The 25,019-nt window shown below is 41.0% G+C and overlaps 1 protein-coding gene and 1 long non-coding RNA gene across 2 annotated transcripts; both read right to left on the bottom strand.

Moving 5' to 3' along the window:
• Positions 1 to 6,957: 6,957 nt before the first annotated feature.
• Positions 6,958 to 12,090, bottom strand: LOC146722863 (uncharacterized). The gene has a single exon (XM_085483716.1). The coding sequence runs from the start codon at positions 12,088 to 12,090 to the stop codon at positions 6,958 to 6,960; it is 5,133 nt and encodes a 1,710-aa protein (XP_085339842.1).
• A 10,473-nt stretch (positions 12,091 to 22,563) lies between these two features.
• LOC146722862 (uncharacterized) lies at positions 22,564 to 24,526 on the bottom strand. The gene is made up of 3 exons (XR_014924897.1): positions 24,364 to 24,526; positions 22,914 to 23,131; positions 22,564 to 22,682 (listed from the first exon to the last, which is right to left on the bottom strand). It is a non-coding gene; the product is annotated as an uncharacterized LOC146722862 (long non-coding RNA).
• Between the last annotated feature and the right edge of the window lie 493 nt (positions 24,527 to 25,019).

Raw genomic sequence — 25,019 nt, 5'->3', positions numbered from 1 at the left:
GTAACACGATCCTCGTTCTTGCCTAGGCCTCGTGCACTTAGCCGCGATGTGGCCATCCTCGTTACAGTTGTAACATCTCCTAGGGCTCGTATCCTTGAACTTTTACTCCTTACTCTGCAGCTTACTCTTGCCCGCCATGGTAGCCGATGGACGAGGGGGAGCCCCCTTTGGAGCAGGAACGTTTACAAATGCCTTCAGTATCTCGTCCGTTGACTGGTAACATTGTACTCGGGCCTGCGTGCGTAATTCCTGGCTTGGTATGCCTTCGATGATATAACTAATCATTTCTCCGCCTGTCACCGGCACTTGATTTGCGAGAGTCACCTTATCGTGGAGGTAATCCGCGAAGGTCTCACCTACACTCCACATTCTCGCCTCCAACTGGCGTCGCAACATCAGTGGATCCACTCGTTGCCCGTACATCCTTCGTAGCTCCAGGAAAAGATCGCTACAACTTAGTTCGACGCAATTGGTTCTCGAGTGATACCACTTGAGCGCCTTGCCGGACAGTTTGCTACATATCAGGGCCTTGGCCTGATGATCGTCTAGACTGTAGAAAGCGAGCAGTGTCTTCGCCTGCTTCTCCCAATGGTCATAATCTAGTTCGCTACCACTGAATTCACTAATGAAGTCCTTGAAGTCCTGCCACTTTCTCACTTACTCGTTCGGATACGTCTCTTTCTGGTGATGGCGTCATCCTTGCTAACTCGAGTTCCCTTCTTAAAAGCTCGATTTCGCGCTCCGCTAGATCTCGTTCCTTCCTCAGCAACTCGATCTCTCTCGCCGATGGGACGGTGCCTTCGTCACTTGCACCTGCCCGAGGCTCGTCGTCCTGTAGCTCATGCGTTTTGTTTGACACTTGTCCCGCCAGTGCCAGTTTCTCGGGTGGCACTCCAGCGTCCAGTAGCCGCTTCACCAGATCAGCCTTCTGGCCCGCCGTCGACAAGTTTTTACTTTTTAACTTGTCCTTAAGTTGCACAATCGTTAAGGTGCTCATCGTGACTCGTCGTCCGGGACAGTATCACACTCGTAATCACCAAGTCGTCTTCGTTATCTAATTACAATTCCGTGATCACAATCACCCTTGAACAGGTTAACGTAGACGTGTAATAATGTTCATAAATGGCACATAAAACTTTCTTCTGACATAATTCGTTGCACTAAGATGCGCCGGTGGATCTTCCCTTGGACAGATCAACGTAGACGGGTAATAATGTTCATAAATGGCACATAAACTTTTCTTCAGACATAATTCGTTGCACTCAAACGCGCCGGTGGAATCCTCCCTTGGACAGATCAACATAGACGCGTAATAATGTTCATAAATAGCACATAAAACTTTCTTCTGACATAATTCGTGGTACTCAGACGCGCCGGTGGAATCCTCCCTTAGACAGATCAACGTAGACGCGTAATAATGTTCATAAATAGCACATAAAACTTTCTTCTGACATAATTCGTGGTACTCAGACGCGCCGGTGGTATCCTCCCTTGGACAGATCAACGTAGACGCGTAATAATGTTCATAAATAGCACATAAAACTTTCTTCTGACATAATTCGTGGTACTCAGACGCGCCGGTGGAATCCCACTTCTGATTTTGTAAGGGATAATTACGGGAGAAAGGGAAAGGGAAACTTAGGTACGAGGTAAACGTAAAACATAAGTATAATATTTTCTTTATTTGGGCCGAGGGTTACATCGGGACGCGATCTTTACTCGACTAGGCTGGACTGAGTACTGCTTGACGAGCGTCGAGCTCGTCATTTGTATACTGAAAAATCAAAAGGTCGTCGACCTCCGTCGGTCGCTGGTCGGTCCTTTCTTTCGATAAACGAATAAATCGACCACCCGCTTCATAGGTTTTCGCAGGAGATAAACGGATATGTATACTCCGCCGCGATCGCGCGTGAAAGAAACCGAGACAAAGATCGTCCGCCGATAAGCCTGCGGTATCTATCCTTGTATATATATAGATCTCACTTACTTAAGCGGTCACAATTCCGCTACAAAGTATAAAAATTTAAATATATAAAGTTAAAAAAATATATAAAAATAAAATAAAAAAATAAAACCTTAATGATAAAAAGGGTGATTGCGAAGACGAGGGTTGCGACGGCGACGGCGGTAGTGGGGCAATGGCGTCGGCTGAGACTGAGGCTGAGGCCTTACTGGAACATCGGACGGGTCTGTAAGCAGAACAATTATTAATTTATAAATATAATACAGTATTATTAGATTTAAAAAATTTTATTCTTACCGTTCCAGTCCTCGCCTTCGAGTTTCCAGAGAATCGGGCCCCAATCGAACGGCTCTAGTGGATCGAACAGTTCCACCAAGTCGAACGCGTTCTCCATGATTTCCGGGCCCCAATCGAACGGCTCTTGAGGCCTTACTGAAACGTTGGACGGGTCTGTAAGCAGAACAATTATTAATTTATAAATATAATACAGTATTATATTTAAAAAATTTTATTCTTACCGTTCCAGTCCTCGCCTTCGAATTCCCGGAAAATCGGGCTCCAATCGAACGGCTCTGGTGGATCAAACAGTTCCACCAGGTCGAACGCGCTCTCCATAATTTCCGGGCAGTGGTCCTCTAGATCGCGGAGCCACTGGACGTCGCCCCACAGGTAGTCCAATTGCTCCCGCCTCCTCGTCCTCTGCGACCTGATCCACTGTTCCTCAGTGGGCTCCCACCACTCGCTACGTCCCTGCCTCTCCTCCTCCTCTTCCTCCTCAATAACCGGTACCCTCGGCACCACCGGTTCCCTATTCAGAATGAGGGTTTGGATCATCTGAAATAAATTATTATTAAATATATAAAAATATAAAAATATATAAAAAAAATATTACATGTATTTAAATTACTATACTTACTATTTCGGGGCCGTGCAAATATCCTCCCGTCATTTTTTTATTTTGGTCTTGCTGATGCTTCTGCTGTTGCTGCTTCTTCGATGAACGTTTGAACCTTTATGATGACCTTTGCAGACACAGACCCGCTCTCCACAGGCTGTACCCCACTTAAAAAATCTTCACAAAGGACTATATCATCAGATGCTATCTATTTCGAAAAACAAACCAAGTGCCGAATGTTTACATGTCACGTTCGAGAGAGCCGGCGGGTCGCATCCATGCTTGGATCCGGCGGCTGCGAGAGACACATGGAGAGGCGCGCGCTCTCCCATGCATTTGCGAGAGAAAAAAGAGATGCTAATGCAGAGAATGATTTTTTTATTTTAATTTATCTTTTAATTACTTTCTTATATGCTAGCAGGGTGTTGCAAAGGATGGGAAAACAAAAAAGTTTAATTGTACAATTTTTTATATATAATATATAATTTATTATAAATTTTATGTGTATATTTACAAAAATTTGTATGTGTGTGTGTGTGTGTGTGTGTGTGTGTGTGTGTGTGTGTGTGCGTGTGCGCGCGCGCGTAAATGTGTAATTATTATAATATAAAATTTATAAAATTGTATAAATTAAAAATTTATATAAAATTATAAAAAGATACAAATATAAATAGATATATGAAATAAAAATTATATAAAATAAACATATAAACGATATATAAAATTATGTGAGATATATAAAAATATATAAAAATAAATATAAAAAAAGGTTGTCGGAGGCGAGAGAGGTACAGCGGCTCGGGATCCACGGCTGGATTCAGCGGTGCGGCGAGAGAGCCGGCGAGAGATACGGCGAGAGAGGCACGAGAGAGAGAGAGCCAGCGCGGCGAGAGAGAGAGAGAGAGAGAGAGAGAGCCGGCGTGCTGCATCGGTGGCTGTGAGAAAGGCGAGAGAGACTCACGCGGCGGACTGTACCTCGGCACCTGCACACAGAAATATAATAATTTAATAATTTTTTATTATATTTTTTTTGGTATTTTAATATATATATATATATATATACCGCATATATATATGTACAGCATATATATATGTACCGCATCATTACTGCAGCGACTGCCTGGAAAGATTGTTTACTATCTTCCTGGGCAACATGTGTATATATATATATATACTTACATCATTGGCATACTGGACACATGTTGCCCAGGAAGATTGTAAACAATCTTTCCAGGCAGTCGCTGCAGTAATGATGCGGTACATCCCTGTACCGCATTGTCTTATGCCTCTGGATGGGTGTGATTGTCGCGAATCTATCCCTGTTTCTCATAAAACAGGAAATGCAGATTTTGATAGATATGTACGTTGACGCGTACAAATAGAACACACACACTCTCGTGTTCTCATCGAGGGATACGATTTCTGCATTGTTTAGCGTAATCTCGCGAGACGACTCGATCACGCGATCACTTTCGTAACCATCATCGATTAATGGCTGGTGTTCTTTTTTTTTTCCTTTTCTTCTCGTTGGAATATGCCCGGCTCAATCTCCTTTTCTCCTTCAATATCATCCAGGATAATATTTACTTCCCTGTCGTACATAGGGTCGTACATGTCATAGTCTTCCTCATCGTGTCGACCACCTCGTCGACCACTTTGTCGTCAGAGATCGTGATGACTTCCATCTCGTCATTAGAGATGTTATCAGAAACGTCGACCACAATGATGTCTTTATCCATAGGAATTGGACACATGTTTCCACAATTTCAGAACACTAAATAAGTCAATGTTCTTACTTCCGCACTTACGTAAAACAGTACAGAAGAATAAACTTTTCGCGGACCGGTCAGTGTGCTGTTAAATCCTGGACTATGATTTGATATGGTAGCGTGAGAGAGACGGCGAAATAAGACGCAGCGTGAGAGTGAGAGAGAGAAAGAATACAGACTGCAGCGAGAGGCGCACGCGAGAGAGAAGATATGAGCGCGAGAGAGACGCATGCAAAAGATAATGCATCATAGGAGAGCGCAAAGAGAGGGAAAGAGGAGCGAGCGCGAGAAAGAAGACGCGAGAGGTTCATCTCAGAGAGCTTTTAAGATAATTTTTAATAATTTCTTTATATATTAACTTATAATTTAAAAGGGAACAAGAGGTAAGGAGAGTAGGAATACTAGGGGGGTTCTAACCCGGGTCCTCTGAGGGGGGTGCGGGGCGGGAGGGTAATCGGGGGCGAGGGGGTATGACGTCACGCGGGCGGGGAGTCTTATCAGCAGATAAGCTTATCTATGTTTATAAACAAAAGATAAACAATATCTATTACAAAGGGCTGCCGACAATCGGGGGGGGGGAGGGGGGGTTGCGTTTCTTCTCTTCATACGTTTATGTTTATAAACAAAAGATAAACAATATCTATTACAAAAGGGCTGCCGACAATGGGGGGGGGTTGCGTTTCTTCTCTTCATACGTTTATGTTTATAAACAAAAAATAAACAATATCTATTACAAAAGGGCTGCCGACAATCAAGGGGGGGGGGTTGCGTTTCTTCTCCTCATACGTTATCTGTATATTTCTAAGAAATATAATCAAATTTTAAGAAGGGCCACCGCTTGGCATGCGCCGACAATCAAGGGGGTTGCGTTTCTTCCCCCATACGTTATCTGTATATTTCTAAGAAATATCAGCGGGTAAAGTTTCAGGGCGAACAAGTTGCTGCCTGCAACCTCACCGCTTGCGGCCTGCGACATGTTTTTGCATGGGATTGTATATCACCCTCGCGGTACCTCCCCAATAAGCGACGGTTCTTTATTGTTTATCTTAGGAAGAAATACCAGCGCCGATAACCAGCGGCTGCAGGAATTTATAAACAAAACAAGCGCCGAAAATTTACGTCATCTAAATTTTTCTCGTTCGTATGTTGACGAACAAAGGGTTGATTGGGATATATAACGAGGACCGATGCCGCTGCCGGGCCATAGTACCACTGGCGAGCGCACGCTCTCTTCATTCAAGATGTTTGTCATTGTTCACGAACGCGCTGCTTGAGCAAAGGATCGCGCTGCACGAAAGGATGAGTCACTTTTTTGTAAAACAATGACTTTAATAATATCACACACGTATTGACAAAATACTATAACAAACTTATTACAAAACTTTAATTATTTTACAGTGAAATCGGAATCAAAATCAAAGTGCGGAATAGCGGCGGTCGTCAAGGAATTTTGCGGTGTATCTGATAAGCGGTTTGCGATATGTTTTCACGACGGAAAAGCGATAAAGCTGTGATTTCGGGTGCGAGCTCTCTTTTATGGGTTTCCGCAAAAAACCCACCTTTTCGGGAAGCGCCAATAATTTTGCGTCTTTTTAAAGTTGCGCGAGGTGACCTGAGTGTATTACGCGTAATTGGCCGCTGTCAAAATTGACAGAACAACGGCTGTTAGAAAGCATGCGCGAGCTGGCGATCACGATGATTATTGGCGAAACGAGGCGCCCGTGAGAAGCCGCGCATGCTCAATAAAATATAATTATTCGGCAGAACGGTTGCGACACCGTTAATTGTTTAGATTTCGAGCGTGTTTTTGTACGACAGGATAATTTATGTCGCGATATGTTTTCAAAAAAAAAAACATATAAAAACGATATGCCTGTTGACTTGCGATCGGAAGCGAATATTCTAGAATATTCTATTTAAGATATAATATTTTATTACATGTAGTTTCTATTATGCGTTTCAAACATTCCCGCCCGCCTTGTCGCGCAGTGACAACATGTTTATGGTATTTCGGTCGCGGAATCGCAAGTCGATAGTGATCAATGGTGGGGCAGGCGCGCCGGCGCGGCGAGATTCACGTGATGATCGCGTGTAATTTGAATCGATCAGCTGAGCCGCGGAAACACGTGGTGATCGCGTGGAATGTGATGATCAGCTGAGACAGTAACGAGTGTGTGTTTGATGTGAAATGACGAACGTGTAGTGCAGTGTGGTGATTATGGAACAATTGCAAGTGCGGTGGTGCATGATGAGAGTGAGGTATGACAAATGATACAGTGTATGATGTGATAAATCTCGTGAATGAGTGTCGAACGTTGATGAGTGATGTGTTACGTGCCGGCGGACGGCGTGTCCGCGTTATTCGTGTCCGGAATACGATCCGCGCCCGGGAGCATGACCAATTTAATGATCGGGCGTATGAATTCGGATGTGGCGGTGCGTACTGAGACCACGCGGACGTCACCGTCGTCCCCAGGATGCAGTCTCGTGATCCTTGCAAGAGGCCATCGAGTCGGAGGGGTGAGCTCCGAGCGGATGATGCAAAGGTCCCCGACGTGAGGTGCGGCCTCGGCCTTGACCCATTTGGTGCGGGGGTTGAGCCCGTGCACGTACTCAGCCGACCACCGCTGCCAAAAATGGTCTCGCATCAGCTGCAGGTGATGCCAGCGTGACAGCGTGGATGATGATTGTCCGATCCGTGACGGCTCAGGTATAGCTAATAGAGGCGCGCCGATGATGAAGTGCCCTGGAGTGAGTGCTGAAGTGTTGTCTGGATCGTCTGACAGAGCCTGCAACGGACGAGAATTAAGACACGCCTCGATTTGTGTGAGGAGTGTGTTAAGCTCCTCAAAAGTGAGCGTGGTGTCGCCGATTACTCGGCGGAAGTGAAATTTAGTGGATTTCACGGCAGCCTCCCAAAGACCACCGAAGTGAGGGGCCGCTGGCGGATTAAAATGCCAGCGGATCCCTTGAGTGTTGGCGGCGCGGGCGATGTGAAGGCCCTCGGAGGTCGACGCCTTGAAGAGCTCCCGCAGGGTGCGATCGGCGCCAACGAATGTTGTGCCGCAGTCGCTGTAGACGTCCGTACACAGTCCTCTGCGAGAGACGAAGCGGCGTAAGGCGGCGATGAAGGCCTCGGAGCTGTAATCCGAGACGACCTCGAGGTGGATGGCCTTCGACCAAAAGCAGACGAAGACCGCGATGTATCCTTTCTGTGAGCGGTGTCCGCGTCCCTTGCTGGTCCGGATGGAAATTGGTCCCGCGTAGTCCAGTCCAGTGCTCAAGAAAGGTCGAGTTGGCGTCACTCGGTCCCGAGGAAGGTGGCCCATTGGAGGCTGTGGCGTGGCAGCGCGCCAGCGAGTGCAAGTGACGCACCGATGCAGTTGCTGCTTGACGACGGTCCTTCCGCGTGGTACCCAGAACCGAAGGCGAAGCAGACCGAGTGTCATCTGGACGCCGCCGTGCAGAGAGCGACGATGGCAGGACTCGATCAGCAGTCGTGTCATCCAGGAGGCCGGCGGTATGATCACCGGGTGCTTCTCGTCGTAGGGCAGCAGTGCGTGTTTGAGACGTCCTCCAACGCGCAGTACACCTTGGTCGTCGATGAACGGATTCAGCTTGATCAGTGAACTGCGTGGTGGGCCGGAGCGTCCTGCGGTGGCAGCAGCTATCTCGTCCGGGAAGTGGAGCGCCTGTACTACTCGAAGCCACTGGAGTAGGGCGGCGTCCAGCTCGTCGGGGTGTAGTGGACAACCAGGTGTGACCTCCCGGCTCGCCACGTTGAGCCATCGACGACACCAAGCCGTAACGCGTAGCAGCCGATGAAGCGCAGAGAACCGAAGAAGGATGTCCGGTTCGACGACGACGGAGCCCTTGGTCATCAGGCTGGTGGTGCGCTGTTCAGGAAGGTCATCCTCTGCGATGTGGACCTCTGAGCTGGGCCATGCTGTCTCGTCCAGTGCCAACCAGGTAGGTCCAGTCCACCATAATGCGTGGTTGATTAATTCTCCAGGAGTAATTCCTCTCGATGCGCAGTCTGCAGGATTATTCTTCCCGGCTACGTGTCTCCATCGAGCGTCCGGGAGCTGTGTCTGGATATGAGCTACCCGGTTGGCGACGAAAGTTTTCCAGCGAGTGGCGTGTCCCTGGATCCAATGAAGCGTGACCTGGGAATCGGACCACAGATATACTGGAGTAGTTGCCAAGCCGAGAATGTCGCGGACATGCAGCGTGAGCGTGGTGAGTAGGCTAGCAGCGCACAACTCAAGTCGCGGCAACGAAACCTGCTTGACGGGTGCGACCTTGGATTTCGCCATGAGTAAATTAATTGACGGTTTTCCCCTTTCATTGGTGCGGAGGTAGACTACTGCGGCGTATCCTCGTTCGGAAGCATCAGCAAAACCGTGGAGCTGCAACCTCGAGTGATCGTTGTCGGTGCTGAGCCAGCGATTCACGCGTATGTGCCTGAGCAGCGGCAACTGATCCAACAGCTGTTGCCAATGTCGAGCATCCTTGGCCGGCAGTGGAGCGTCCCAATCAAGTTGCTGAAGCCAGGTGCTTTGGATTAGGATCTTCGCCCGAATGACGACAGGCGCGAGCCAGCCCATCGGGTCGAATAGGCGTGCAGTTTCGGAGAGGACTCGTCGCTTCGTGAATTTGCTGACTGGCCGAGGATGTATTGCGAAGGCAAACCGGTCATCCTGAGGACGCCATCGCAGGCCCAATGTCGAATGGCTCTCTCCTTCCCAGGAATGTGGTCCTTGCTGCAGCCGATGCTCCTGTGGGACTCCTGTGAGGACCTCTGGATGGTTCGAGGCCCACTTCCTCAGTGGAAATCCGCCCGCCATGCAGAGGTTGCGCAGCTCCGTCTGGAGGTTGACGGCATCGTCGAGGTTGTCCGCGCCGGTGACCACGTCGTCGACGTAGCAATCAAGCCGAAGTACTGTGGCACCTTGAGGAAACTGCGCCCCCTCGTCCGCACAAAGTTGTTGCAGAGTTCGGATGGCCAGGAACGGTGCACACGCCATGCCGTAGGTCACCGTCTGCAGCTCGTACTCTCCGATCTCGTCCGTCTTGTTGTGACGCCACAAGATTGTTTGGAGACGGCAGTCCTCAGGATGTACGAGGATTTGGCGGTACATCTTCTCGATGTCGGTGACGAAGACGTACCGGTGCCAACGCCATCGCAGCAACACGTCGGTGAGCGCTGGCAGAAGGTTTGCCCCAGTCAGCAGCTGCGAGTTGAGCGAAGTACCGGCCCGTGTGCGCTGAGAGCCGTTGAACACGACTCGGAGCTTTGTCGTCGTGCTCGATTCCTTCAGGACCCCGTGATGTGGTAAGTAGCATCTGAAATTCTCCGTTGTTGTTGAGGTATTTACCTTCTTCATGTGTTGCAGGTCCTCGTATACCTGCATGAAGCCGTGATAGAGGTCGCCAAATCGAAGATCTCGGCTGCCCTTGGTCTCCATGGCTTTCAGTAGGCGCTCCGCTGGGCGGCGAGTATCCTGAAGAGTCGTCGGCGGCGATGAGAAGGGCAGCCTCACCATGTATCTCCCGGTGGGCGTGCGCGTGACGGTGCGCACGTAGAGTTCCTCGCACTTGGTCTCGTCGGGAGTGAGTGAAGCCCGAGTTATCGGCTCGCTCTCCTGCTCCCAGAAGCGTCGAACGAAGTCGGCGAGGTCATGATCGGCGGTGCACCGGAAGGTGCGGCGATGTCCCGTGACTGCTGCTGCGTCGTAGCCGCCAGAGAGGATCCATCCCAGGCTGGTTTGCTGAGCGATCGGCATCCTTGATTCACCCTTGCGGAGGCCTTCCTCGAGGATCAAGGAATAGACCTCGGCTCCCAGTAGCAGCTCAGCTGGGTCGTCGTCTATGAAGCGAGGATCGGCCAGTTGGAGTCCGTTGAGATGAGGCCAGCTGCGTTCCTCCCGCGAAACCGAGCCTTGCTGCAGCGATATGCGGGGCAGCACAAAGGCCACCACGCTGAGTTTGGCGTTGGTCACGTCTGACGTTACGTGCAGCGTGACCTTGCCACGAGCGGATCCCGAGCGAGTCCCTCCGATGCCGAAAATGGAGAGGCCCGTTGAGGCTCGAGGAAGGCGAAGACGTTGTGCCAAGGTCTCCGAAATGATCGACACCTCAGAACATTGGTCGATCAACGCGCGTACGGCTTGTGGTGATCCGTACCGATCGGCGACGTTTATTCGTGCTGTTGCAAGAAGAACGGCCTTGCACTCTGGATTTTGCAGCGTAGCGGTCAGTGTGGTGGCGCGTGTGGCTTCAGTTGACGCTGACGATGTGGGTGCTCCGTGTAACATCGTGTGGTGTCGTGCGTCGCATGTCAGACAGTTCTTCTTTGACTGGCAGCGAGAGAGAAAATGGTTGCCTAAGCAATTGTAACAGAGCCTGTTACTCTCGACAAATGCCTTGCGGTCGTTGACAGTCTTGGCCTTGAAATCTCGGCAGGTCATCAAGGTGTGCTTCTCGCGACACAGGGCACAGTGCGGCGACTCGGTTCTTTGGTGCTTCGTGACGTGTGCCTTGGCTACCCGTGGAGCATCTCCGGGCGGTTTGCTGGCGCTCTTCGGTCGTGCGGCATTGAGCGTCAGGATCCGACGGCTGATGAAGTCCACAAGTGCCTCGTTTTGTGCCGGCTCTGATGAGTCTGACGTGGACGACTCCCACTCAAGACGTGTGCGTGCATCAAACAGCTCGGTGACCAGGAAGTTGAAGAGGTCCATTCCGTGGGTGTTGATTGGACGTCCGATGCTCTCCTGACCATTGACGGCGGCAGTCACGGCGTTGTGAATGCGTCTCAATTCTTCTGCGGTATCTCCCTTCATCTTCGGCACGGCGATGAACGTGGCGAAGTTGGAGCGGATCAATTCCTTTTTGTTGTTGTAGTGTTTGTCCAGAATCGCCCAAGCGCGATCGTAATTGTCGCTGGTGACAGGCAATGACCTTATTAACCTTTCAGCTTGCCCCGTCAGACATGAGCGCAGGTGGTGAAAGCGCTCGATGTTGGAGATCGCATTGCCACTCACGACGGAGAGAAAGAGATCTCGGAACGACGGCCAATCGGCGTAGGCACCAGAAAATGGCGGCACTTTGATACGCGGCAGTGATGACCTTGACGTGGCGTCGGCAGAAGGAGGTACGTTTGCTGCACGATAGTGTTCAGCGTAGCTGTCTAGTATGCTTCGTTGTGACACGTAGAGATTCTCCGTATCAGCATGCAACTCTGATTTAAAGTACTCGCTCTCACTGAACCTTTCCTTCAAGGCCGCACGGATAAGGTCATGCTGCGCCTCGAACTTTGTCCACAGCTGATCCAGAATTCTGGTGCGTGTGGAGATAGCACTGGCGGTGATATTGGAGCTGCCCAGCTTCTTCAAGTACTCCACAGAACGTGAGATGCGGACTTGAAGCTCACGCTGACAGTCAACCAGCGTGGGTACATCCATGATGACTGCACACGAAACTGCACTACTGTCACTCACGCGAGAAGCCGCGCTCGCGAACTTGCGGTTGCCGGTGCGACGGCTCCGGCTCGAAGGACCAAAAATATGTTCACGAACGCGCTGCTTGAGCGAAGGATCGCGGTGCACGAAAGGATGAGTCACTTTTTTTGTAAAACAAGGACTTTAATAATATTACACACGTATTGACAAAATACTATAACAAACTTATTACAAAACTTTAATTATTTTACAGTGAAATCGGAATCAAAATCAAAGTGCGGAATAGCGGCGGTCGTCAACGAATTTTGCGGTGTATCTGATAAGCGGTTTGCGATATGTTTTCACGACGGAAAAGCGATAAAGCTGTGATTTCGGGTGCGAGCTCTCTTTTATGGGTTTCCGCAAAAAACCCACCTTTTCGGGAAGCGCCAATAATTTTGCGTCTTTTTAAAGTTGCGCGAGGTGACCTGAGTGTATTACGCGTAATTGGCCGCTGTCAAAATTGACAGAACAACGGCTGTTAGAAAGCATGCGCGAGCTGGCGATCACGATGATTATTGGCGAAACGAGGCGCCCGTGAGAAGCCGCGCATGCTCAATAAAATATAATTATTCGGCAGAACGGTTGCGACACCGTTAATTGTTTAGATTTCGAGCGTGTTTTTGTACGACAGGATAATTTATGTCGCGATATGTTTTCAAAAAAAAAAACATATAAAAACGATATGCCTGTTGACTTGCGATCGGAAGCGAATATTCTAGAATATTCTATTTAAGATATAATATTTTATTACATGTAGTTTCTATTATGCGTTTCAAACAGTCATGCTATCAAGTGCTTCCGACATTCTCAGTTTAAGTGCCGAACAGTTACAATATATTCCGAAGATTGTTTTACTACAAAAGTGCGGATATTTCGTAGAGCATTTGTGGGACAAGCTTCCAGAGCATATCAAGACGGATCCGGAGGTTCAGACATATCGTCGCTGCCTCGAACACTACAATCAGCCGTGGATGCGAACGCATATTGACGGTCCAGCACCGATGATCAGGGATTGCAGCGAATGTCAGCGAAAATAGGCTGAGGTTAAAAGTGTGAAAAAGTGCCAGACATAAAAAAATGGAGAACATTGAGCGCGACCTGTTGGAGCGTTCCCGCTAAGTCGGCACCTTGGGCGAATATTTCGGATGGCTGCAAGAGTGCGAAGAATTTATCGAAGAGCTGGAAGAACGCAGCCGTGCCAAGCGTCCGCGTCTCTCAATTGGACATAGGCAATCTCTCGTGGCGAGAATAGCGCGACTCGAGGGTGCGAAGGTGCGCTTGCAGAGACAGTATGTCGGTGAATCCATGTTTAGTGGTGGATCCATACCTAGTGGCAGCGGCGGCGGCAATAACGCGCAAAGACTCGTTTGGCGCGAGATCGATACGGCGTTCGATAGCCGTATACTTACCGGTGCGGTAATTAACGTCGACTATATCGAACCGCGTCAGTTTTTGGAAAATGCAGCAGAAATAATTAATACAATTGTCGCTCGTATATTGAAAACAAAGTGATAAATATAAGGCCAACTTATCGAGCTGAATATTCGAGATGTTCAGTCAACTACCATTTATTACATGTATAAATTATAAAACTACAGTCATTATATTAAAACTAACGCAAATTACAATCATTCTATAAACGTTTCGACCGCACGCGGTCTTCTTCAGTATAATTATTGAAATATAAATTCTTACAATTCACATAATATCGAAATTTAATTATAGTTATTCAGAATCAAGAGTTTTTGAGCAATTAACGCGTGTTTCAATCCGTCCTGTCCAACAATGTTCGCCTCGATATGATCCCTGATTTTGTTCAGATCTCGGATAGTTTCATCGTTAATATGCGAGAAATTAACCCGTTCCGTAGGCGCTGCGATTAATAAAAAATTACCGATCAACGTATGTCCAAATTATAATATGTATCCCCTACAATTGGTAGTATGCTTACCTATCATCGTTCTTCTTGACAATTTTGCTACTTATTAACAGTTATTAAGGATGACACATAACAAACCAACAATACAGAAAGACAGCTCATTTTAAACTCTACTTGATCGGAGAGCGTGCGTGTTTATATATGATCTAATATCTATGTTTTACTCGTTAATGTCCTATTTGTCCTATTATTATTTCTTGTTCGCTAATATATCCAAAATATCAAAATACGACTCGCTAAGTAACTCAGTATCTTTGTTTAAATTTAGTCCATTTTTTTGTTCCTTGATATGTAGCATCTCAGAAATGAGTCTTTTATAATAATTATTTTCGTTGTCCATGATCTTAACATTGTCCCAATTAAAAGTATGATGTTCATTTATTATGTGTTCAGAAATTACTGATGATTGGACTCAACGAAACATTCAATAATTTCTGAACACATAATAAATGAACATCATACTTTTAATTGGGACAATGTTAAGATCATGGACAACGAAAATAATTATTATAAAAGACTCATTTCTGAGATGCTACATATCAAGGAACAAAAAAATGGACTAAATTTAAACAAAGATACTGAGTTACTTAGCGATTCGTATTTTGATATTTTGGATATATTAGCGAACAAGAAATAATAATAGGACAAATAGGACATTAACGAGTAAAACATAGATATTAGATCATATAAAAACACGCACGCTCTCCGATCAAGTAGAGTTTAAAATGAGCTGTCTTTCTGTATTGTTGGTTTGTTATGTGTCATCCTTAATAACTGTTAATAAGTAGCAAAATTGTCAAGAAGAACGATGATAGGTAAGCATACTACCAATTGTAGGGGATACATATTATAATTTGGACATACGTTGATCGGTAATTTTTTATTAATCGCAGCGCCTACGGAACGGGTTAATTTCTCGCATATTAACGATGAAACTATCCGAGATCTGAACAAAATCAGGGATCATATCGAGGCGAACATTGTTGGACAGGACGGATTGAAACACGCGTTAATTGCTCAAAAACTCTTGATTCTGAATAACTATAATTAAATTTCGATATTATGTGAATTGTAAGAATTTATATTTCAATAATTATACTGAAGAAGACCGCGTGCGGTCGAAACGTTTATAGAATGATTGTAATTTGCGTTAGTTTTAATATAATGACTGTAGTTTTATAATTTATACATGTAATAAATGGTAGTTGACTGAACATCTCGAATATTCAGCTCGATAAGTTGGCCTTATATTTATCACTTTGTCATCATTTGTAAGTTTTTATCACAAAATTAAAATCATTTTATTACAAATGTTTACAACATAAATTAAGACATTATTTTATATATTTGTTATTACATAAAATATTAACTGTTCTTAAAAAATCTTTTTATAAATAATTATAAAATGTAAAAATCAACATAATTTATAAATAATCTTACAATAAAATAAATAATTAATTTTATGATGTCAATTCTATAAAAAATTGAGATAAAATTATTAATAAAAATATTCTATAAAAAATGTTTTTTTTTAATAAAAATTATTAATAATAAAAATTAATAACAAAACTAAAATATGTGATATAATAAAAGGCCAACTTAACGAGCTTATATGCTATTAATTGAAAAATTTATTTATTAATTTACGTCATACTATACAAAAGTTGAGATAAACGTTTCGACTGTACGACAGTCTTTTTCAATATCCTAATAATATGTTAAAAAATTAATTTAGTCATATCGACCTTATTATAAATACAACAATTATGAGATTATATGACGAACGCAGTACAAAATTCATGTTTGTTGGCATGAGTTAGAGCGTCAGATGCTGTTATATTATGTAACGACATTTTTTGTCACGAACATAACACTTTTTTTATAAAAATTATTTCTTTTTACTTAACATAATCACAATGTGTACTTTTTTAAAAAACAAATCGATATCTTGTTTTTTAAAAAAGTACACATTGTGATTATGTTAAGTAAAAAGAAATAATTTTTATAAAAAAAGTGTTATGTTCGTGACAAAAAATGTCGTTACATAATATAACAGCATCTGACGCTCTAACTCATGCCAACAAACATGAATTTTGTACTGCGTTCGTCATATAATCTCATAATTGTTGTCTTTATAATAAGGTCGATATGACTAAATTAATTTTTTAACATATTATTAGGATATTGAAAAAGACTGTCGTACAGTCGAAACGTTTATCTCAACTTTTGTATAGTATGACGTAAATTAATAAATAAATTTTTCAATTAATAGCATATAAGCTCGTTAAGTTGGCCTTTTATTATATCACATATTTTAATTGTATACGAGCCGAAGTATAATTTATAAATTATATATAACAAAACTAAATTTTAACATTTAGAAATAATGTTAATTTACTGTTAGTAAAATATTACAAATAAAAAATCAATTTTATAATTTAAAAAAATTATTTACAATTGATCAATTAATTTTGATAACAAATTTTTTAATGTAAATTTGTTTTTATCTTGAATATAAAAAACTCATATAGGAAAGTTTAAGTTTTATAATAAATAATGTAAAATGACTTTACAAAACACATTTTTTGTTAAAAAATCATTTTCTAATTATAAGTTATAAATATTGTAAAAGAAATTGACTTTTGTGAAATATTTATCTCATTATTTATTTCATTATAAATAATTTTAAAATGTATGTATGTATGTATACATAAAAACATTTCTTATTACAATATTTATAACTTATAATTTTAGAAAATTCTTTTTTAGCAAATATGTTTCAAAGTCATCTTACAACAATTGTTGCAAAATTTAAACTTTTCTATTGATGAACATTTTTAATAATAAATTTCATAATTAATAAGTATTTTATAAAATTAATAATTATATTTTTTATATGTATATAGGTGGTACATGTATCCGGAGCTTTTTCTCAAAAACGTTATTCTAAGAGTTTAGGAAATGTCCCTATGGATTTAACTATCAAAGATTATACAGTTGTGAATGTCATTGGAAAAATTCGAGAATATGAGGAAACTAAAATTTATGAACCAGTTACTATTCAAAACATTTTAAATTCTAAAACTCAATATGGTAATTATACATATACTCTTTATTTGAAATTATATACGTATATATACATACATGAAGTTTGAATTAATATATTTCCACCAAGTTTTTTATTAATTTCACGATATAAAATCAAGTTTTTTTTATTAATTTTACAATATAATAAAAATTTTTCTCATAAAAATAAATTAATAAAAATTAATTTTTGGCAATAAAGTAACTATTTAAATTTTATCTATACCTGATAGAATCCTTTCAATTTATACACATACACACACACACGCACACGCACACGCGCGCGCACACACACACACACACGCACGCACACGCACACGCACACGTACTTACGAGTATGCGCGCGCGCGCGCACTTATACGCACACTTATACACACATATACATGTTTATATATATATATATAAACATGTGTATGTGTGTATAAGTGTGCGTGTGCGCGCGCGCATACTCGTAAGTACGTGTGCGTGTGATTTATTTAGTTACACCCTGTATATGTATGTATATATATATATATATATATATATATATACTGGGTGTAACTAAATAAACATATATGACATATAATACCGAATTCTCTGGCCAATTTGGAAATCATTTTTCCTCAGCGAAAATGTTGAGAAGTCGATAATTTTCGAGTTAAAGCGATTGAAAAAAACGAGTTTCTCGCAAACTAAACTTTGTAGAGTTAAATGGTTAACATAATTATATTCTTCAGTTAATTTCAAGTGGAGTTTACTTTAATAAAATTTTAATTTAAAGCTTAGTTACAAAGATATATACCCATATAGCAAAAAATGTCACAGTGATGTCACAAAGACATTGCTCTGTGACGATAAAATATGTCAAAATAAAATCACAGTGATGTCATAGTGACGTGCAAATGTCCGCTTCGTAACAGATGTGATGTCATCATGACATCATTGTGATAAGAAATGGAATGTTATAGCGATGTAATTTATACAGATGTGATATCACTATGACATCATTGTGATAGGAATGGTATATTACAGTGATGTAATTTATACAGATGTGATGTCATTATGACATCATTGTAATAGAAAATAGAATGTTATAGTGATATAATTTATACGTCATAAAAGAGTTTTATATAAGAGAGACAAAGATTGGTTTTAATACGAGTAAAAGTACCAATATTTAAAATTAAATTCATAGCAGTGCTATAGCAGTGCTAAAAGGAGAGATAAACGTTCAATACAAGTTTACCGAGCATTTATCTCTTTTTAGTGCTGCTATAAAATATGTTTTTCATTAATTTTAAAGATTATTACTTTTTACTCGTGTTACAATCAACCCTTGTCTCCTCTACGTTTTTCTTTCAAATAAATGTAATTTATTTAATTACATTTTTATTTTTTAAATAATACATATATACGTTTCAAAAAATATAAGCCATATTTTATCATCCGTATCGATACCGTGTGAAATTCGAGATTTGTTGCGGTTAGGAGAAAACTTCTGTCTGCCAGTATTTGACAAAGATAAAACCACCATAGAGTTGTTGAAAAATATAGAACAAAATATTTTTAAACTCCCTGTGGAAAAACGATCTGCAGTCAGAAATAGAGCCTTTCCCATAATAAATAAATTCCATATTTCCATGTCTGGAAAAGCTCACACAAAAAATAGTTTTTGTAAGGCTTACAAATTGACGGGTAAATTCATCCAAGATAATCCCGATATTTTATTTATGAAGGCGGATAAGGGTAATATCACGGTTGCGATGAACAGAGATATGTACATGGACAAAATGTGTGATTTGCTGGCTGACCGGGATACTTATACTGTTGTTAAAAAAGATCCGACTAGGAACCTAATTAATCAATTACACGGGATTTTAAATAGATGGAAAATGAAGAATTACATTTCTTCAACAACATATAAATCCCTGAACTGCACGGACGGGGTTTTACCGAGAGCGTATGGTCTGCCAAAGGTGCATAAACCGAATTGCCCTTTACGTGTCATCGTGTCATCTAGGAATACACCTCTTTATTACTTGGCAAAATTTTTACATAAGATAATACATAAGGCAATTCCGAAACCTGATTCGGCTATTTCTGATAGTTTCCAATTAGTGAACAAATTAAATGGTTTATGTGTGGATAGTGATGTGAAGCTAGTTTCACTAGATGTTGCATCATTGTTCACCAACGTACCATTGGATATGGCTATCGATAGTTTAATTAACAGATGGGGGTATATTGAAAAAGAGTGTATTATTCCACGAGATGAATTTTTATTGGCAATTCGTTTAATTATGAATTCGACTTATTTTATGTTTAATAATGTATGTTATCAACAGACTTTTGGCACGCCTATGGGTTCCCCTCTCTCACCGATCATTGCGGATATCACGTTGCAAGATTTGGAGAATAGAGCGATTGCTGCGATTCCAATGTCATTTCCATTTTATTTTAGATATGTTGACGATATCGCGTTGGCGGCCCCTCCCTCCATGCTTAAAATTGTTTTAAACACTTTCAATTCTTTCCATCCTAGATTGCAGTTCACCATGGAGGAGGGGGTTGACAACCGATTGAATTTTTTAGACGTCACTATTATTATAAATAATGGGAGCATTGAGTTTGATTTGTTTCATAAGCCGACGTATTCAGGCAGATATTTAAATTTTGAGTCGCAGCATCCTCTCTGCCATAAAAAAGGCACCATTATCAGCCTCATAGATAGAGTTTTTTGGCTATCTCATCCGAAATTCCATAAAGATAATTTTGAGTCTATGATTGGAGTTCTTTTGTCTAATAATTATCCTCTCAAATTGATATTTCAAACATTACAAGCGCGGTTAAAAAAGTTGTTCTTCCGGTACAATAATAAGTTGCATAACAATAGAGCAAATATATGCAATGACAAGATTCCAACGCAGAAAAAAGTTTCGTACTTTAATATTCCGTATATCAATAATGTATCGAAGAGAATCGAGGACATTACACGTGATTTGGATGTCATTCCATCCTATACAGCAATTAACAGTCTCCGTAAATTCATCAAAGTACACAAGGATAAGTTACCAAGGGAACTCCATAATAATGTAGTTTATAAAATTGATTGTATGGATTGTGATGCGTCGTATGTAGGGCAGACGGGTAGATTGTTGAAAACTAGGATGAAAGAACATCGCAGCAACATAAAAAGAAACGCGTCACAATTATCAGTCATATCGGAACATAGATTATTGAACCATGAATTTAATTGGGAGGATGTAAAAATCTTGGACGAGGAGCCTTTTTTAGGTAAACGTTTGATATCCGAAATGATCCACATAAAGCGTCAGAAGAATAGTTTAAATTTACATAGCGACACCGACAAATTAAACGAGAATTTTGATCTGTTAATCGAAAAATTTACCAAAATCTAGCTTTGTGACTATACATAACCGGATTTTTTCGTTAGACCTTTGACATGAGTGCCGATAAGTATTATTTGTTTTTATATTTATTTTCATATTTTATTTTTATATTTGTTTTTTTTGCGTATATATGTATCGACTGTGTCGAGGTAGAATACCGCACAGTCGTTAGAGTGATGTGTCACGTGTAGCATCGTCTTCTCTCTGTTTTTGCTGTCGGGGTGAGTGTTCTTCCCGGTTTTTAATTTATAATTCTTGTGGATCTTATACGTTTAATTTATACTATGTTGATTAGTGTTGGTAAGGGAGTCACTGCTCTGCTTCCTTCCTGACGATGGTCACCGTTAGGGAGACACTCCGACGGCCGGACGGTTTGAATAGGGAGGAGAATGATATTTAATTTATTTGCGGATTGTATGTATACGAGTTTTATAATTTTCTGATTGTACCGATTATCTTTTATTTTTGTTTCTTTGTATTTTGCAGCTACTGAAGAAGACCCGAAGTGGGTCGAAACGTTTAGAATTTAATAAATGAGTTTGATTTGAGATCTCATTTTAATATATTAATTTTGTGCATGTCATCCGCACAGGCTCCGATTGCCGTCGAGAATTTATTTTTATTGTAACACAATAATTCGAGCCGAGATTAACAGTTTTTTATATTAAATAAGCCATATTATTATATATGTACGTGTGTGTGGGTGTGTAACTATCATTTAATACACATTCACGTTAAATCACATTATTTAATCATATTTAATAACTATATCACTAACATATATAATTAATACTTATAATAAATCATTTTTAAAGTAATTTTTTTTAAATTCTAGTTATCACTTTATCAGAATTATGAAAAAAAATTGATACAATTGTTAGAAAACTTAAATGTGCATAACTTTTTAATATATAGGCATTAATAAAATAAACATAGTGATTGTTAATTTTTTATGCTACAGCTACGCATAAAAGTACTAAAATACTTAGAACTTTAAATTACTTTAATATTCAACTGTATATATTATTATAACTTTTCTCGTTTTATACTATATTTAAAAAAAAATATTTAATAATTACTTTATTGCACTTACAACTATGCATATGTATTTAATACTGTAACCATTTAAATAATAAAATATATATATAATTACTGTGTATGAAATTAATACATTCAAAATAAAAAAAGTACATATGCAAAAATAAACTCTATAAAATCTATAAATAAATGTAATAATAATAAACTGTGCAATAAACGTAATAATAAACGTTCAAATATTTTATTTATTATATATTAAAATTATTATATTTAATAACCTGTCCTTTTCTTGTTTAGATCTCCTCATTTTCGCATCTCTTTTTTTGTTCTTCCTTTTTCCTAAAAAGAAATATGTGATTGTTATACATAGGTGCAATAAGTCAATTCTGCAATAAATATTCTATACAAAAATAACAATAAGTTCTTAAATGTTGTATTTAATTTAAAAAAACTAATACACGCAATAATGAACAGATAGTGCATGTGTTCACCCTCTTTAAAATCAGTTTCTTATAAAAATAAAAAGTTTGAGATAAGATGATAAAATAGTTAAATTGAGGTATATTATATATAACTTACAAATCTCGGTCAAATCTCTGCTTGGCTAAAATTAGCCATCTTGCAATTATATCCTCAACTTCCTTATTTGTTAAATTGGTTCTTGAAGTTCGCGCAGCATCTAACAACAAGTTTAAACAGATATGTGTGGTTATAGATTATATAAAAATTTAAAGCGACTTAATTTTATATATATATATATATATGTATATATGTATATATACTATTCAAAATTATTTTATATTCCTATGATTACATATTATTGAATAATGATATTAGAGTTCTAATAGCATCATCCAATATAACCATGCATAGAATGCTATATATAAAGTGTCAAAAATATGTCAATAAAAACATTTCTGTGATTAAATATTTATATACTTACTTATGATACATATAGTAATGCGAAGATTTTTAAAGGCATTTTTCAATTTTGCACCAGCCCAACTATATTCCATTGCTAATTTATTTGTTAAAATATGTTTCATCATGTACGAAATCACATCATGATGATCCTTACCTCCTAAAAAGCTCAATTGTCTTGTCTAAAAATATAAAATAATTTAATTAATATTAGTTTATGATCTAAAAATATCAAAATAATAAACATTTGTTTTTCTCTTATGAAAAAAGTTAACATTACTTTTCTTTTAACTTCTTTAAAATTATTTAACATTATATAAATAAATAAATATGTCCAAAATATTGCTTTTTATAAGACATTTCAATAAAATGTTTCTAATCGTAAGTATAAAATGATAATATTTTGTATATACCATTTCTGCAGCAACACATTTGTTTTTTAATTGATTATCAATTCTCTGTAATTGTTCTACGGTATCTGCTGGCAAATCAAAATCATAATGTTCATTTTTTTTTAAATCCGTTTCCTCATTTTTTCTTATGTGATTATCCAACTTTATTAAACGTTCATCAATTGTTGTAAGATTTAACAATACTGCATTTAGTTTCCTGATAATTAAATTATGAAAATCTGCAAAAATAATTGACACATATTATTGTATATCTACTCATTGTCAGATTATATAAATATTACGAATTATATACCATTTTAAATATATGTTTACAGTGATATAAATAAAAAAAGTTAAAACTTTAATAATATATATATTATAACCGTATCGCGCGGAATTCGCAGCGAATATCCATTCGTCGCGGAAGGAGAAAAGTTTCCTGCGGAATATCGGTTACCTTCGGCGCGATCTCTCCGTTCGATCACAAAAAAAAATTTGCAACAAACAAAAAAATAAAATAATAAAGAGAAAACTAAAATCTCAATTTAGTTGGGCGCCAGGTGCGGCAGCCGCACCGTCTCTCAATTAATAAATTCGCGGGACGCTAAGTCTTAATTTCCTCGGACTTCTTGTCCTAGCCCTTTCGCGGGCGTCAATCACGGGAGAGAGAGAGATCGCGACGGCAACTTTCCCGCTCGGCTAGCCTCTGTGCGGGTAAGGGTTCGGGTGCGTGGCGGCGAGAAATCACCCTAGGAATTAAAATTAATAAAACATATATTTAAATTTGGTTCACAAGACACATGAGTATATAATATAAAGAAATAAGCGGCGTGCACAGACGCACGATTGAGAGTTCGGTGGGGCACCACGCCCGGTGGTTCGCCGTGCCGAGTTATGAATAATCTTTAACAAATTTGCGGCAACGGGGTAGTGTCCCCAATAACAAAAAAAAAGGATTAATTAAATCGGCGACGCGCCACCGGGTATATTGCTCCACGCCGCGGGCGCGTGATCCGCGCGATATGCGCGACAACAAAGGGGCCGGCGTAAGGGCGCACCGCGTGCGCCGTACATAAATTCCACACACAAAATCAAACGTAATCACGCCTTTTCGTTTAAGCCTTTACAACCTCAATGCTTTACAACATTAATACTTTACATTATCAATACTTTAATGAGCCCAAAAGCGTTTATGAGCTCTTTGATTTTCGCTTCGAACAATAATCGGCAACGCGTAAATCGCGGTAATTTTTGCGCGACAATGTTACGCGCGAAGACTGTCCACGCGGGAGAGAGAATATGCGGAAACGCGAGAGAGTGGATGGGTCGTAATTTCTTCCAATAGGGTCTCGTTACGTTACTAACGCGACTCGACAATAAACGAATCTCTCGCAAATTTTAAAACGGCCGGCAACTAAGTCCAGCGTAATCTATTAACGATAAATGACTCGGAACCCATCCACCCTACTACCTTAATTCGGCGACAGCAGGATGACCACGTCGTCTCACCAGTCCTATGACGCTCTTTAGCGTCCTCTCCTCTCTCGCTCTCTCTGAGTTGCGCTTCCGTTCGGGACTTCTGCTCTCCTCGGGCGCTCGCTAGATAGTGCCGAACCGGGGGCCCTCAGGAGACACGTCGGTGACCCAATTACTTAGATAGGCCACTCGCGGCGCTATCAGGTCGGCCGCGCGCGCGGCCTCGGTGATCCTTGCGGCCGCGAGCGTAATTATCCTTACCCGCGGAGTCCTGATCCGCGGGTTGCCCCTCGTAGGCGGTCGTCGCGGCAGCGCACGGCAGGGCCGCTCCTTGCTCTCCTTCGGGATTCCGGATGTCCCGGGGGCGGCAACTCTCCTGCCGGCGCTCCGTATGCGGGGACTCGGGTGCTTGTTGCACCCGAGTGGCCATCCCCTGCTCGCTCCTGGAAGGTACAAATTTTGAGGCAGTGGCACCTACTCCGTTGTTGGATATTTGGTGAAGAAATTTTTGATCTTGGGCTTACCGCGCGTGTCCCTGACGAAGGGGGTCCCCGTCGTCCTGCTTCCCATTACAGTGTGTCCTTTTACATTTAAAATAAATGATTTAGCAGGAGCGTCACAAATTATTGCTTTAATTTCGACTTTTATGAT

Source organism: Nylanderia fulva, unplaced genomic scaffold (assembly GCF_048542155.1).
Source record: "Nylanderia fulva isolate GAGA-0341 unplaced genomic scaffold, ASM4854215v1 Scaffold261, whole genome shotgun sequence".
In the NCBI taxonomy this organism is placed as follows: domain Eukaryota; kingdom Metazoa; phylum Arthropoda; class Insecta; order Hymenoptera; family Formicidae; genus Nylanderia; species Nylanderia fulva.
The sequence above is the reverse complement of the archived record's forward strand: the minus strand, read 5'-3'. Positions and strand labels throughout refer to the sequence as shown.

Coding starts and splice junctions, on each gene's coding strand:
- LOC146722863 (XM_085483716.1), bottom strand. CDS start 12,090: ATGGATGTACCCACGCTGGTTGACTGTCAGCGTGAGCTTCAAGTCCGC.